This window comes from Pyxicephalus adspersus, chromosome 4 (genome assembly GCF_032062135.1).
Source record: "Pyxicephalus adspersus chromosome 4, UCB_Pads_2.0, whole genome shotgun sequence".
Lineage (NCBI taxonomy): Eukaryota > Metazoa > Chordata > Amphibia > Anura > Pyxicephalidae > Pyxicephalus > Pyxicephalus adspersus.
In genome coordinates this window covers 119,491,153-119,509,445 of record NC_092861.1, presented here as the reverse complement: position 1 = coordinate 119,509,445, position 18,293 = coordinate 119,491,153, and the positions used below count along the sequence as shown (strand labels likewise).

The window sequence follows — 18,293 nt, the reverse complement described above, 5'->3', positions numbered from 1 at the left end:
AAAAAATACAGGTAGTCCTCGGGTTACATACGAGATAGGGACTGTAGGTTTGGTATTAAGTTGAATTTGTATGTAAGTCGGAACAGGTACATTATTTTAATAAGTGCAGTTAGGACAGATGTTTGTCTGTACATATTATTAGGCAGTATCATGTCAGTTATTGTATAAAATCCTCACTGTGAGTTAATCACAAACAAAGCAGCTTTATGGATTCTAGACATTCATTAACTTCTAAAGCTATGTCATGCTTCTCTTATCTCTGCTGTCACTGGATAAAGAAATCTGGTGTTTCTAGATTGGGGAGCATGTGATTTCCTCCCATGGACTGTGCACAAGTCTGAAAGCCAATTAGTAGGTTCCAGAACTGTGAATGAATTACTGTTTTCCATTGTCAGCTGCAGCAGAGGCAGGAAAGGCACTTTATTGCTGGCAATGTAAGTGTAACTGGGGTCAGGTGGTTTATTTTGCACACATTCTAACCAATTCAATAATCCAACTGCACAGATAATCTTTACAATTGTATACATGTTTCACTGTGCAGAGAAAATGCTGAAAACCACTGTGGTTATGCCACCAATGTCACCAAAAATGTGGTTATGAACACTGTTCTGAAATTTTCCTAGAAGGGAAACAGAGGGTTTATCCAAATGTAAAAAAGTTTGTGCTATAAGTTACTATTTACATTCTCCACTCCAAATATGTGTTTTCAGTAATAAAGCCAAATATTAAATAAGCTTAAAGACAGAGGCAGACTGAATAGATGGAAATAGAAGTTATTTACCAGTTTAAGAGTTCAGTTCTGTATTTAGCTGTATGCTTGGTATTCGGCTTTACAAACTTGTGTCTTTTTTAGGGCACATCATCCCTTTTCTCTCTCACACATTTGTAGCTGCTTACTATTAAACATTATCTTCCACATTCTGCTGTGTCATGCCCACAGTCTATAATCACAGTACATGCACAATAGAAACATGAAGTTCCGGACCTTAATAAACTAACCATTTAGATCATTGTAGCTGTCACAGCAGAATTTTGTGACTTGGGAATTAACAATACAATCTACCACCAAATAAATGCCTAAAAAAGCCATCTTCAGTTAATGACACATTAAAATCCAAAGTTAATAGGAGAATAAATACAAGTTACAAGGTTAAAACTTCAGTCTAGACCATATCCTGTAGGATTGCCTTGGAAATACAGCCCCAGGTCACATTCTATCTAAACTAGCAATTATTCCTTTTTAATGCAGTCTTCAAAATAAATTGTCTCTTTAGAAACACATAAAGGTAATATTGTTCTGGCAGCCATAGATCCAAAGATAATTAACTACATTCTACCTATGTATTGCCCTATAATTTAAAAAAACATAATAAAAAAGATTAGTCTGATAAAATGTGCAATCTGTAGGATCTCACCAGAAGAATAGTGGTATCACTTTCACCTAGGTGCTTTAAAGCTTTTTAGACTCCTTGAACATGAACTTTCTGTTTGTTAGTATGGCCCTTATAGACAGAGCATATTAAAATGGTCACATATTTCTTGACCCTTCTTCCATATACTAACCTTTTCATTACTCCCGATTCGCTCTGGTAATTTGCTGAAAGTCCTAGTGCCTTGCAAATATTGTTTTCTTGTTATACTCATGTACCCTTAATATGTTTTGTTTTTCAGTCGGAGGCAGTTTGGTCCGAAAGACAAAGAGGAAGTGAAAATAATTGAACATCAAACCCAGCACCTACGATTGATGCCACATTTGGCTACGGCATTGGCACTGACATTTACCAGCAGGTATTAAAGAATTGTATGAGGCCTTGTGTACTTTTATCACCACATTTGTTTGCCATTAAACAACTTATAGCTGGTCTCCAGTCCTACCACTTCATATTTTGTAGATAGTTTTCTCTTGTCCCGTTCCCTTGCCATCTGCAGTTTTTTCACACTCAGCCTTAGAATATGAATGTGCTCAATTAGGAATCATTTTGTACACATATTTCCATGCGGCTGCGATTACAGTTGCAGCCAATCATGGTGCAATTTCTGAAAACAACAATTTGCCCCTGGCCATGTGGCTGCTTTTCCTCCTCTGGAACAAGAATTGGACCTTAGCTGCATGACAAACCAGCTGTCAATTCTGTAGTTGCATGGTAATTGAATAAGGGCAGTTGGGAGCACTTAACTATGTGGCTTTGGAGTGCAAGTCTTATAACTCTTCACAAGGCAGAATTAAAAAGAAACATTTTCACTTTAGGGTCATCAGTTCAGTGTGGTAGTGCAGAGTGCTCATTTTTCTTTTTTTAAAGAAAACCCTTCTTGAGACTCATTAGAGCAGCCATTGATGCTCTTCTGTATATGCTAGTTGTCAGGCTTATACGCTGAGGTGGATATATCTTTACCAGGGAAGAAGAGTCATCAGTTTTAGCATGATTATTTCAGCAAAGACCCAGACGTTCAAACACATGCAAAAACAGCCATGAAACTAGCATTTGCAGAATGAGATATACCAATGGTAGTTTCCATATCTCTCTGAAGAAGGTTTATTTTAAAGTTCAGTTGTACTGGGAACTGACACGAGTTTTCTGTGGTTGTGGACAAATTGAATCACATGCTGGCCTTCTGCATATCATTGGGAATCCAGTTATGGGATATCCCCTCCAAAATTTCCTGTCTCTTAACGGATGAACTAGAAACAACATAGTGCATCAAAAAAGAGTCATCTCATTCTTGGCAATCCCCACATCACTAATAACAATTATATTTTACATAGGAATGGTCAGTTTGAATAGTTACAACAGCTTTTATTGTACTAAGGCTAATCCCTATAAAATCAATGGCATTTCTCCAGTTTTACTTGCTTGTCAGGAATGTAATTCTGAAACGGATGTGCTTAAACAAAATTTACTGATATGCAAACCAAGTAATTGTATTAAGAATTTTAGATTGGAATGTGTCATTGTGGTTTTGCTGTTACAAAATAACAAAATCCATGGAAATGTATGACACTACAAAGTAAAAATATTAGGTAGTGATTGATAAAGTGTTAATATGTAACACATTTGCAGACAGCTGGAAAAAATTATATCGATATACAGTATCAACAAGATGAACAATAGTAACTTTAAGTGAAACTCTAGCCAATAATCTTTTATTTTTCGATGGGTGGAACTGTGTTGTCACTGGGAGAAGTGAAGGTAAAAAAATCTGGTTGTAATTTTTTTTTTGCTCTATCTAGAACTAAAAAGAAAAATAATTACATGCAGTTGTACTTTACAGTCACATAAATTATTATGCTCTGTGGAAAACCATTACTGCAGAATGTATAACAATATCAAACACCTGAATTTAATGTACGATACTTGTGTCAGTTCATATAACTTGTTGTACTAATGTCTATATTATAATTTATAACAACGTAAATATCTTTTTGGGATACTGTTATATTAGTGGGTTGGACACATAATAGTTGAATTCACCTTTTATTCAACTCATAATGAACAAGGCTATTACAAATAATGGTGCCATACCCCTTGGCTGATTCACCAAATCTTAGAAAATGTAACTAGGAAATCCAACTAAAAATTATTGATATAAACACTAAGTTGGTAGAGGATGGTATAAACACTATGCTTTTGGTAGAGGATGTTTAAACTATTTGTGCACACAAAACACTGAAATATTACTTTTGAAAGAAGATGGCCTTCAACAGAGCTGTAGCATAAGCTATTGATTACATTGCTTAGGAAAAGTAAAGAGTCACATTCACAACATTCACAGCTAATAAATACATGATAAAGTACATGGCTAAAAAAATACATGTATATCAGAAATGTTAAATATTAATGTATTTAATGCAAACATTTGTAAATTGGTACAGGTTTTGGAAAAGGATCATCATGGATAGCATTTTCCTGTCCCTCTCCTGATTCCTCATTTAGCCACTGTAAGTGAAGGCAAAAGTCTTCACACTTGAATGTGCATCCGGGTGGTTCTGAAAGGTGGTCAGTGGGTGGTCATTAGCCACTTTCAACTGTCCCTGTTTTTCCATGAGGATGCTGTAACCTGTTTTCTCCACTTCCACAATGTTAACTAAACCTAAATTTTTGGTAAAGGCTTTTTATGATTATCACCAGTAATGTGATTTTGGGGTTGGGTATGTGAATTGTAGGAAATGGAACTGTTAGGCTCTTTGTAAACACTGTTTATTTACCTACCATTTTATTTCATAGGTATGCTGGAGAAATGCTTGATGAAGATGTTTATCATAATAGAGACTTGGTAAATAATCGCCCTTTACAAGCACTTGTTGCTGGTCTAAAGGCGTATAGCACATGGGAGAATTTGTCATGTCTACAAGACTGTCGGGAGTGTACTGGAGGAATGGTGAGTTTTGAAGCATCCCAAGCATTGTATTCACATTCACTTGTTTAAATTAAAGGGCAAATCATTGACTCTTCATATGATCATATATATTTGTGAATTAATCAAAAGTTTAGGAAAATTTGGAAACCACTTGTTTGACTGAGGCAGCTCTGTGTAGCATCACCTATCAAACAACAATCATTCTGACTGGTTGATCGGCTGTACAGTAATGTTCAAGATTCTGATCCTGCCTTACAGCAAGGTTGTAAAATAGAGTATAATATATAGGTTGTTTTTCCCAAACTGAATGATGTTTAGTGACCTAATCTGTTCTAGCTGTCTTACACAGCAGTTATAGACTTTGTCACCTCCCTGTGTACATTGGGACACTCAGATTGCTGTAAAAGTGGCAGATACAGAGTTGTTTCATCACCATCTTAATCTGACATTTTGTGATGTCACTTCCCACTGTTTTTATTCTATCCCATCAGCAGGAAGCAGAGAGGCCAAGAAAGACTAAAAAAGATGGTGGCCTTTTTCTGGGCAACACACTTCCCACTCTATCACTTCTACCTTATCCAAGTCCATCATCAGTTTGCATGCCCAGACTTTAGTTCTACTTTAGGAGGAATCATTATTTAAACTTTAAACTATACCATACTTATATACTTTATACTTTAATTTTGTACAAAAAATGTGTGTGTGTGTGTGTGTATATATATGTGTAAATATATATATATATATATATATATATATAAAATGCCTGTTTTGTTTTACAATCCGGATGATCACAGACCTCGTGGAAACACATTGCGGATATGGATTTTCATGTTCTGTTTTCTAGAATATCTACTCCCCACATTTACAATAACCTTTCTCTGATCATACATAATTTTAGGTGTGTTTTATCATCTTTTTCACATAAAGATTAGGATCAAATTATAATTATCTTTTCACATTGTAAAATTCTGTGAATCATCAGTTCACTGAGAGTTCATCCACAGATACTGTACTCATAGTTATAGAATTCTTTCTAGCTATAGCTGCAGTCGCTACATAGCAGCTTTCAAAATGTAAACATTTACACAATTACAATTACAGTTTATAATATAAGGGTCATAATAATATATGCAATACTGATAATATAAATAAGCACCTTCTATGTAGGTATATTTAGGTATTTTTGTCAGCTTCCTGTTTACCTACTTCCATAGTCCTGTACTACCACTGTGTAAGACTTTTTAAATAGGACATTTTCTTCATTGTTGTTGGCTTTGAAGACAAATGATTGATATCTTCTTTAGCTTATGCATCTTGACACTTCTGTAAAAGTGTGAAAATTTTATTATGTTTTAGGCAGTGAAAAGAGGATGTTTAAAGACATTGATCAGTGTCCTCAAACAGCTTTTAACCTACTTGAGCATTCACATTGCACTCTGTAAACTATGTCAATGTGTTCTTGCTATTACAACCAATTAAAATCCATAAACATGTCTAAAATTTCTTAGAATGTCAGCACAGACTATGAAAAATAGAACCACAAAACTGTCCCGAGTGGTGTTCAGCCACAATAAGCCTCATATTCATCACACAGAATATTATTACAAAACCTCCAGTGTGCGCTTGTGGAAATAAGATGGATTATTTTCATTTTGGTGTCTTAAGCTTTGACATTTTTCAGTATAAAATAAAGAGTTTAACATAAGGTATTGTACATATTTAATAATAAATACAAGAACCAAGCTTTATATAACAGCCTGTAAGTAGAATTCAACCACTGTCCTAATTTCTAAATAGTTATCTAAGATTAGCGGGTTCTACATGAACAGAAGTTTACAATAAAGGAACCCTTTTTTTCCTGCAATCCATTAAAAATAGAATTTGAATTCTTTTGGTTTATGACAGAGCAACAGTCACCTAATACAGTCATATGCCTGTTATGTTGCCTCTGAGAAAAAGGGGAAATTCCTTACTGCAGTGGAAAAAAAAACACAAATTAACAGATTAACACAAAATAAAACAAAGTGACAAGGACAACCTGAGAGTTAAAAGAAACACTGGAAATGTATCTGTACACTTCAATACCTAACCTGCTTACTATTTCCTGAGACAGCCTAAAATTCTATAATTAAAACCGTTGACTTCTGATGCCTAATACTTTTGACTTGTGAGGCATTCCTTACCATCTTTTAAGCAGTTCCTTCAATACAACTAAAATTGGCATTTAATAGGAAATTACTAATTGGGATTATCAACTCTCTATTTAGTTTTTTTTATAGGGAAAGGGTAAACACATAATTTCCAGAAATGTTATACACATATAAAGCATATTTTTCAGATATGGGTTTGGGAGCTTACACTTAGCACAGGTACGGTATTTATCACCTGTCCACCTTAAGTAATTCTCAAATTGCTCTATTCACTACTTGTAGGTAAACCTCCCTAAGATCATTACATATGACCTGCTTACATGTATTTTGTAACATTCTTCTTTACCCTTTCTCAAGTAAGAAAATGTATTGCTTCACTTTTGCCCTGTATGTAATGTTTTCTATGTATTAGCCATTCATATTATTTTATGACAACACTTCAAAGGTAGACTAACTCCTTGTCCTTTTTTTTGTTTGGGAGATTTTCCAAGACAAGATTTATTTTCCCTGCATAGTTTTAGGTATTTAATCCTCTTTATGTGGTCCCAAACTTGTCTTTTCTTATAAATTAACAAACTGGGAATTTCTCCTTCCTCATAAATAAACTTTTCTAGCCTATTAAAACCCTTTTTCTCACTTATCAAATAACTTGATCAAATAACAGATGAACCCTTGCTAAAACCTACTTTGACAGGTACACAGATGCTGCCAAGACTTTTAGGCCTTTACTTTGGAGCTTATTTACTAATTTAGCTAATTTTGAACAAGAATTATTCTTTTGCAGAGAATATTTCTCTTAGCTTAGTGAATGGCTTAAAGCTCTGCTGACATATCAGGTGAAAGCCAAAATCTTTTTATTTTTAGATTTCCCTGCATATTTTTGGCTAAGTGGATGTCACCATATTGTGACTTCTATGCAGAGGATAATTACCTTTTCTAAGTGAACCCCTATATGTGTTTAGTAAATCAACCCTTTTGTCTCCAACAAATGTAGCAAATTGAGTGTATATAAGTCTTACACATTATGAGGTATAGGGAGAGTAGGCATCCCTTTTTCAGAACCCAAAAATTGACGGAACTATGTCTCACTGACAGGTGAGTGGTTTTCCTAGATGTATGCCAATATTAGAAAGTCTGAATTTGCATAGAAGCTTCTTCGGGATTCAGTAGAAATACTTTTAATGTTCTTTAGTCAGCCTGAAGATGATATAAAATGTTAGTCTTGAATCTACTTATTGTTTGAATTCTCCAGGCAGCAACCAATTGTAAGATCAACATATTGTACAAAGAATAATATATAATAATTTATTATATACTGATACTTTGATACAGTTGTAATGCTCAGTAAGAACAATTCCTTAAAAGATATAGAAAAATAATGAGAACCAGTATGCTTGCCTTTTCCATAGTTAACAACATGCAAACCAAACCAAAATAGATTTCTGTCCATTGTGTGACGTAAAAATATAGTTCTGCACATGATTATATGATTATGCTCGGGTTTTGCAGAACTAGGACATCTTACAAACAGATGTGAGCATAAAGACCCAGCCAACACAAACAGTTCAAGAAACGCTGTGAGACTCTGCTCAGATTACAGAATAGTGCAGGCCTCTGTCATTTTTAATCCTCATTAGCCGCTAGATGAAATCAAGCTGTTTCACAGAGTGTGTTTTATACATAAGTGTAGATATAGGTGTAGAGAAAGAGTAGTTATTAAATACTTTGAAATAATGACTACTGTCATCAACACACTTATATTTAATTTGATAATAATATTAAACAATGTAATAAAGTATTTATAAGAGGTATAGCCAAAAATACAGGTTATTCTTGACCAAGCTTGCTTCTTTTTTCCTAATTTCCTAATGCAGATAATATTGGCAGAGTTGTAGGTGGTAAAACTATTGTTTGGCACCCCCAGAGGCATAGATAGAATATGTTCCATATGTAGGATATGATGCAGGTATAATATCAGGATGTGGTAGAATACTGCTCACAATCATCCTTGTGATACTGCTGGGGGGAATACATTCGAAACATTTATGGTTTAAATATCACTGTATGAAATCCTCAATTGTGTGATACTTCCCCCACCTCATAGATTGTAAGCTCTTTGGGGCAGGGTCCTCTCCTCTTGCGCCACTGTCTGTAGTTTTCTTTTACAACCCCTGTTTAATTTACAGTGCTGTGTAATATAATGACACCTAATAAATTCTGTATAATAGTAATAATAAAAGCAAAAAAAAGTAGAAACTGATGGTGTGTATATAAATAAACAATAAGTAGTATAATTAATAATGTAAAAGAAATTACATTTACGATGTACAGAGTTTTAACAGTTCAGTTTCAGTTAACATGCCAAGGTGAGAGAAAATATGCAGAGCAGGGTAAGGAAACTGGGTTATCATTGCCTAATAATGAATTAAACCTTAAGTGAATGACACTTAAGGTTTAATGTATATGGTAAACTATAGCCTTTAAAAAAAGTCCCTTGTGAAATGTAAAGAGACTTTTGCCATGCAGTACAGGGTTAGTTGCATGTCATTTATTAGGCCAGGGTTCATGGTGAGCAAACGTCATAGTTAAAACATCCACTTCTGTTAAAACATCCATTTGTAGTGTTCATCAGAAGCTCATGTGACAGAGTTGCTATACAGGAGCACAATTTGGAAAATGGTTGTTTTTACATTGGAACAGAGAGTGTCCCTTTTTGCAGGATTGGCTGCAGCTTTAGGCATTAATAGAAATTACTTTTAAAATCTCATCAAAGCTAAACTGTAAGTAAATAAAAATTCTCATACATTTACCTGCCCATGCATGCATTTGTTTTTTGTCCATCTATTGAGAATTACACCCATGTCGGACAACAAATTCAGGCTGGAGACCTGTCCTTTCCTACAAAAACTAGATGTAGGCCTTTCACCAATCCATGAACATAGTGAAAGAAACACAGCAGACCTATCAACGTTTTCCTGTCATTCTGCTGTCTCCTTTTATTTTCATGTTATTTGTTAGCACAGTGGCTTAGTGTGTTGTTCTCCCTTCCCCAGTCTGAGCTGGTATAAGCAACCTAAACTAGCCAAGAAAACTTTTTCCTAACTTTTATCCTAAGGTGCATATCTTTGTTCACAATGGGCATGAAACGCAGAAAACAGATTACCCCCTTTATGTTAGTTTGGAACCTGATGCAAAATTATTCACAGATGTTCTGAGGTTATTGTAAGTCCACTGATGATGCTGAATCAAAACTGAGCTCATAAAAGTTAAAATATAAAAAATTATACTTATTAGGTTAGTGACCCAGGTTCCCCAAAATAGGATGTAAATGTATTTAGATGTATTAGTGTATATGATCATGGCTTCCTTTTACTGCACAAGGCTGTTTTGATTCCGATTGTTGCAGATTTTGCTTTAATTTTACCTAATTCTGTAGACTTTATGCAATTGATAAAAATGGAAAAATATTAAAAGCAGTTGTAAACTACTTCCAAGATCTAAATAGGTATTCTTTTAATCAGTTTTAGTGTGGTTAGTCATTCATTTTTTCTATAATGCATAATAATGTTAGTGGGGAAGCAGCGAGTCAGACACATTAAAAGTTAAGTTCCTCTAAATATGAATTTTCCTGGAACGGACACCAGTGCAATTTACTTGCCTTTTATTTTTCCCCCAACTCTGTTTATAGATTTATTTTATTGTTTATTTGAAATGCCAAAACCTGCCGTACTCACGTGACAGTGCTGCTTATCCTCAAATTTTCCACTCCGCAACATAACACACAGCTGGTTATGCCTCACCTCTTGATGCACGTCTTGTTCATTTTGGGTTTTGTGGTTTATTTTAACTAATAAAATATTCTTTCAAAACATCTGTGTAGGGAAAAAGCAAAGAAATAATTTGACCCAGTTTTCTCCTGATTTATTTATTGTAAAAGAATCAAAAGTGGTGGGTTCTTTTGTCTTTAAATTTGTGGCAGCATTTTAGGATTTGTGGACGTTTGCCATTTACCAGTTATTTGCCTACCCACAGAAACACATTTGGTGGGAATGAATATAAAGACAATAAAAATTCACTTCATTGTAACAACTTAACTTTAGAGAGCATTTCAGAAGAGTTGACACTTTTAAGGCTTGAAATGAAATGTAATAAAATATTATTTTGTGAATCTGTTTGAAAACTTACTTTCCTTGAGGTCCTTATAGAAACAGCACATTTGTTACAAGCTCAGAATTTTTAGCCACTGTGTTATAATACCAGGTCTGTAGCAGTGTGTTTTTCAGTTAGCCATTGAGCTGTCTGTAAGGCTCTGTACACACGTCAGGTGATTTTCGTACGATAATCTCCTCAGGGCTGATTTTGGACAAAATCTGGCATGTGTACAGCGCTCGATGTCCCTCGTTCCAACGGCTGTCCTGGCAGATCCACGGACAAAGAACTGGTAATGATCATAATGAAAGTGAAGGGGAGAGAGCCCAGTGGGTTGCCACTCCGCCATTCTCCTGCTCCCCTCTGCATAGAGCAGAACAGCGCCCAACAGCTAGCATAAGGAGCATGCGTAGCGGGCTGATGATGCTAATTGCAAGACACTGGCTTAGGAATGTCAGCTTGCAACTTAAAGTGCTGTTACTGGCATGATCTCCACACAAGCAACACGATTCCCTAAATAATTAATTATGTTTTTTAAAGAAAACAGTGTACAGTTAGCCATAATACCAAACATGGTTAAAACTATGTTCAGGGTTTACATGCACCTTAACAAAAAGCTTCCGATTATGGTCCACATAAATGTGTTCTGGTCACTACACTTTTATTGATTTCTCATCCACAGTTAACACTTTCATAAAATAGTGAAAGTCATCGAAACCTTATCACAGGAGAATGTTGTTATGAATATGTTCAGATTTTCTTCTACCTTTGCCACTTCTTGCCTCCTATTTTTTTGTGTGTGAGTGAAATAATGAAAGGACTGACATTACTGAATGACATTTATTTGCTAAAGCAGCTTGTAATATAAACAATTAAAAAAATACTATTTTAACTTTCTTTTAGATGTGCTTTGAACCTTGGTGCTTCTAACCTCAATGAATAAAAACAAAAAGAAAATGATTGCCAAATCAATATAGTTACATTATCACATCAAAACTAAAAAAACTCAACCTGCAGATTAAACACCTGATGGTGAAATCAGAATTTTATTTTATTTAAGTACTACAGTTCAGGGACATTTGCTGAGATTGCAAAACTACTTAAGCTAAGCTAAAACAATAAGACACTGGTAATTATATGTTTACTATGAAAAGGAGTTAATACTGATGGTATTTATTTTTTTGCTCTGGTATATGTATGTTGGTCAGCCTTTAGGAGGGCCTCTAAACTTTATGTGGCTCATCTCATATGGTAACACTGATGTCCCATATACTGTATATGATATTCTTTGTATATGATATTTCTAAAAAACCTTAATAAAGTAGTGAAACTTACATTCACTATACATTCTGATGAGGAATCTTACAGGGTCATGTGTTTTTAATGGCAAAGGCAATGTTTCTCCACCAAAGACTGATCAATGTCAGATTCACTGCTTTACAAGTAGACTTCTAAGAATCATTTCAGACTTGCAGTTACCAGCAGTGGTTTACGACATGCTTAGCCTTGCACCCAGCTATTCCTATTCAACTGAATGAGATCAGTTAGGATTATCTTTGTACACACGTTCCCAAGTGATTGCATTTGCGAGGCCATGGGGTTGCAGCATGGTTTCTAGAGGCGACCGGTTGGTTCTTGCAGCACAATTATTTTTAATTTCTATTGAGAAAGAACTGTACCACCACTGCAAATGCAAGTGCCACAGTCTTCTTGCAGTTTTATTTACTTTTAAGTTTAGTTCTGCTTTAAAGAAGAAACAAAGTTAAAAGACTTTCAGTTCATTTTTCTGAAAAGAATCTTGCTAACAGGAGGAAAGATCAGAGTGACAGAGACATAGGAACATTACTGCACTTCTTTCTTTGTCTGTCCATTACCTGGCAGGGGCAGATTGAAAACAATTTGGTTTAGAACAATTGGATTGAGTGATTTTAGCCATCAGGCTGAGGACATACACTGGCAAAATAAAGTACTGTGATGGAAATGTCTTAATTAATGGTTGATATTACAGAAAATGATTTTATTTTAGCTATATATTTATTATTATTCATAAATCATCAGTTATTCATAAAGTGAAAAGATCAGTTGTAAATTAGTCAGGATGCCAGGACGGATCCATGAATGACGTTGGACGAGCACTGTACTCGCGTCAAATTCTCCTTTGATAGTAGTCCTGAGGCGATTATAGGACGAGAATCATCTGACGTGTGTACATAGCCTAAGGGAAATATAGTACAAGAAATATGTACAAATGTGAATTGCATAAATATAAAGCTTCAGGTTAATGAGGTAAATACCAACTTCCAATATCTGCTCAGTCTCTCACTATACTTTATAACTTGGGTATTATGTTGGTATATATATATATATATATATATATATATATATATATTTATATTTATTAGTTACAATTGTTGCATCACCTACATAGGTACATAATCTAATTGTTCGTTCTTTGTTCTGATGCTTTTCACTAAACAAAGGCTGTCACTTTTTACAGGGCTTTATGATGGAAAACCGAATACCAGGCTTGAAATGTGACTCTGATGTCTTTGTCACTTTTGAAGGTGACAACGTTGTTATGCTCCAGGTAATTCATTTGCATTTATAACTGCAGCCTTTTCATTACTAATTTTGAATTTGTGTAAAATATAGAAATAAAGTTTATAATGCCTGTAATGTGGGTAGACAATGACACTACAAGTGTTTAGACCAGGGTTGGGCAAACTTTTTGACCCCCACAAGGGCTTTTAAAATTTGACAGTGGGGCTGGACCGGATTTTGGCCCTTAATAGGTATGTATATGTATATGTGTATATATATATATATATATATATATATATATTATATAAAGATGTCTTTGTATTGGACTTCATTCCACTGTTTTAGTGAATAAGCCTGATCTCCTGCTGCCAGCTCCATACACAAGTATAATCGCTCAAGTTCTGCATCTGTATTATTGAGGGAACTGTACTCACATACACACTGTTTTCTGTGTAAAAACCTGACAATTAACTTTGGCTCCAACTTCATTAGCGATTCTCAGCTTCCTAATTTAGAAAACTGTTTTGTCCTGTCGTTTTCCAACATCATTTACCTTCAATAATCATTCAGAAATTGCACATAATTATTAGTAACACAAACATTATTTCACGGATCCAACTGCATTAGGTTAGAAATATGGCATGATTCGCATGTTAATTGCTCCTATTTCTGCTTTGAAAACTCAAACAAATACTTAATTTTCCAACATCATGAGAAACTTCAATAGTGACACTCTGTTCCTCCAATTTATGCTTGCTTCTGATTTTTTCTGAATAGCGCCCAATGTACTTGTGGTACTGTGCAGCACAATGCAAGCTTATGCATATATTGCATTGAAGTGAATGAGTATTGAAATGAGCAGCGGTGCATTAGCTTGCATGGTGCTGCGCGGTATCACAAGTGCATTGGGTGCTATTCAGAACAAATTTGTGCATTTGGGTGCCATACAGAATGAATTTTCACAGAACTTTACAAGTGCCGAAAATGCTGAATGCACCTTTTTTGGGTGCATTAGGGAACGCATTCAAATTAATAGGCTTCCTGCACATTCAGAGTACTGGAACATAAATATGATGATAGACGACTTGAGCCATAGCCTGTAAAACTGTCCAGTTCTGGGCAAACCTGTGCTGTGTAGAATTTTGATTTTTTAGAAATACCAAGCAAAGCCTTGATGGTAGGAGACTGCATCATAAATCTAAATTTTAAAACACCGTTCCTAAAATTTTATTTTTGTTTTTTTTTCTATTTTTGTATTATAAACTTTTGTACCTGTATCAAATACAATGATCTATTTTTTTACATTTTTTTTTATTTCTCAACAAACACTACACATTTCAACAAGCACAGATGGCACCGATTAAATAACAAAGTAGGCCGTATAACAGATTTTATTGTAGTTGCAAAAAGCACTGTAAACTTACATTCAATCCTTCAATTCCCCACAAAAGAAGAGCTTTTTCTTCTCCACTGTGGACTATAGACTGAACATGTGAGGTAAGTGGACGCCAAGACATAACCCCCAGAGACACAGCCCGCCCACCTCCACGAGCCGGAATACACAAGGGGGAAGTGTTCCGCGGCTCTGGCTGGTGCGCCCTCCCCAGCAGTGTCCTTCTCCTGACCCTGCTCGGGGTGGTACCGGAACACCCAAAGGGCCGGAGAAACAACCTTATTGAGCCCTATACGGCCTGCGGGCCGTAGTTTGCACGGTGCACAAATAGAGCATATTGTTTTCAGTGATGTTACCATTACAGCATGTAGTGGTATTACAAGAAGTAAGTACTTACCAATAAATACATATACGGTTGAATATAAGCCAATCCGCATAAAGCTGAGGTATTTATTAACTATGACTATTGTAGGGACATTAAATTGTGAGCCTCTTTAAGGGACAGCTAGTGACATGACTATGGACTTTGTACAGCGTTGCATAATATGTTGGTGGTATATAAATACTGTGTAATAATAATCATTTATTTTTACTTAGGAATTCATGGGTTTTGTCAAAATGTAGAAATTAACTCATTTGGAAGTGTTTGAAAACTTTCATCTGCATTAAAAGATGCTCAGATTGTAAGAAAGATCTTTTGTAACTTTGCGCATGCTAAAGTCATGTTAAAGGAGTATTGTAAATATTTTTGTCATGAGCAATCAATTTGTTGCTCAGGTTTTAATAAGGATGTACATTTCACACAAAATTTCATGGCTAAGAAAGCTTTCTGCCATAACCTTTGTATGCCAGCAATAAATTTGTATATGTAAATATTTCAAGGGGATCTGTATGACATACTGCTACTTGTACATGATAGTGTATTTGAATAGACATGCAGTAAGAGTACAGGGTTTTAGGTACTTGGGGCAAATCTTATTTTTTCCACACTTTTTAGTGCACTGAAAAAAATATTACACTGGAGAACGCCTTTTTTTGTTGAGTTAGATCTTACACTTGTTTTTTACAAATTTTTGGGTTCTGAATCCAGAAATGACCCCAGTTGTTTTCTATCACATCCAATTTTTACAATACAGGCTACCCTCCATTTTTGTCAAAAAACATACAATCTTTACATACAATTAAACTTTACATACAATTAAAAAATGATGAAATAACTTGAATGTGCTGTTTATTTAAATTTCTTTTGTTCATACAAAGGATTCATTGTTACTCTATGACATTTTTTTTTACAGTAAAACATTTGAAAATTATTCGGGTAAGCAGTTAAGGTAAACATTTAAGCTTAAAGCTTTTCCTGGAGTGTTCAGTGTATCCCATCTACCCTGATACTGTCCTTCCATGACCTTCAAATCTTGGTGGAATTGTTCACCTTGCTCATTACTGACTGCATCAAGGTTTTCCAGGAAGTTAGAAAGATGGCTATGCAGAAAATGCACCTTGATGCTCATATTGCAACCAAGCATTTTGTAGCTCTCCAAGAGTTTCTGGACAATTTCTGGGTAATTATTTACTTGTGTGTTTCCAAGAAAGTCCCTGACAATGGCTTTGAATGATAATCAAGCATTTTTTTCCACTTCCGACATCGTCCTGATGAAATATTAATTTTTGATGAGCTGCCGAATCTGTGGACCATCAAACACACAGTCCTTTATTTTTTCAAATGAGAGGCTAGGAAATGCCAAAATGAGGTACTTGAAACAGTCTCTTTAGTTGGCAAAGCTTTGTAGAACTTCTTCATCAGACCCAGTTTCCTGTGCAGAGGCGGGAAAATAATATTCTTTCTATCAACAAGTGGCTCATGTAAGATGTTTAGATCAGCTGGTTTTTGGGATCTTGGAGGCCAATTCCTTTCCACCCAATGCCTCTCACAAGCTCTGCTGTCCCACATGCACAGATAACAGGGATACTTGGTGTATCCACGTTGCTGACCAAGAAGGAGGCATACCATATTAAGGTCAACACAGATGACCCTATTGTGTTGCAACAACTCAATGACTCTCTTTATGTCTGCCTATTCTTCACAAAGAGAAACTGAATGGCCAATTGGGACTGACCCAAATATATTGCCATTGTGAAAGAGGACACATTTTAAGCTCCGCTTTGAGCTATCGATGAATAGTCGCCATTCAGTTGAGTTTTGGATTGGAATTCCCAATTCCTCCATTAAACCAGGTATGTTATGGCAATACACAAAGTCACTGTCAGTTCTAAAGTACTGCAGAAATGCAATTTCTCTGGCTCGAAAGTATAATACCTTTGTTCCGTTTTCAAGTACGTTTTTTTCACGCAGTCTTGATGCCAGGAGTTCTGAAGCCTTCTTCGATAGTTCCAAATCAAGTGCCAAATCACTCAACTCATGCTGATCAAATCCCTTCGAACGAGTCCTCTTCAATTTCAAACTTTTCATCATTGTTGTCACCTAGTTCATCACCATAATCATGTTCTTCAAGAGAGGGTAGTGTAACGAAAACCAGCACTGGGATTTCATCTGAATGAACCACTGGGCATATAGCCGATGGTAGACTAGGATACTCTATGTTACATTTATTTTTCTTGTTGTATCCTGAAGTCACTGAAATGATCTCCTGGCTCTCTCCAAACCATAGGTATACCAAATGGCATCTTATCACGTACATCTGTAAACCCTTGACACACTGTTTGCACACCTTATGAGGGGCCCAAGACTTGAGCTACGTACACACTTCCAGTGGTTCACGAGAATCTGAAGTGTGTACAGCGCGCATTGTTCATCGTCCGAACGACCGTCCTGGCGGATCCACAGACAATGAACGAGGAATAATCATAAGGGAAGAGGGAGAGCGCGCAGCGAGGTGCCACTCTGTCGCTCTTTCCCTCCCCTCTGCATAGAGCAGAATGGTGCTGTATGTACAAAATCGTTCATGCATGGTGGAGTGCTTAGTTGTAGGAAAGGATTGTGAAAGATCCTTTCCAACGACTATAATTGCAAGTGTGTATGCGGCTTTATCTTGAACACCAGTTTAACTTTGAAATATGCCAAATAGGCTTGCTCTACAAATGTGCTGATGTTTGCCCTTTGACTGGGAATGGTGAAACTGCCACAGATATAACAAAATGAATCAGGCTTGTTTGGGCACTTACGACGAGAAACAGCAGAGCCAGACATGATCTGAAAGAATGGAAATACGTGTGTAAGTAGAAAAATAAGTTTTGCTTATTCACTACGTCGTGCAGCGCACGACCTCTGACCACATTGTCTTGTGTGTAAATGAATAGCCTATACAAATCCGCGCTAAGGTAATCGCATTAATATAAGCGGTAGAGAAAAAACCTGACGTGATAGAAGAAAACTAACCGCATTTTCAGAATCAGCTATTTTAGTGTAAATCACTATTTTAGCATAAATAAGCTCAAAAATTGAAGTCAACAAAAAATTTGTTCAAAATTGTTCCCCAGTGTTACAAATCACCTTTAAAGCTGATTTCTTCATGAATGATTATAATTCTTTTTCTACCCACTCAAACTGGTGGATGGGCTTTGTTCGTGTGCAGGACAGGGGCTTGATTGGGGGAGGGGGTTTGGATGACTTGAATGAAATCTTCTGCTAAACACAGCTGAGACTGAGCTCTTCTGCAACATCTTGTAACTCTTTAATGACCAAG

At 35.8% G+C, this 18,293-nt stretch overlaps 1 protein-coding gene across 1 annotated transcript in view; it reads left to right on the top strand.

The window, feature by feature from the left end:
• Nucleotides 1-18,293, top strand: part of ACOXL (acyl-CoA oxidase like) — a gene marked incomplete in the record, with an annotated part of 142,133 nt that overhangs the window by 92,048 nt on the left and 31,792 nt on the right. The window contains 3 exon segments of the mRNA XM_072409461.1: nt 1,672-1,788; nt 4,224-4,377; nt 13,153-13,242. Coding sequence (XP_072265562.1) covers nt 1,672-1,788; nt 4,224-4,377; nt 13,153-13,242 — 361 coding nt within the window.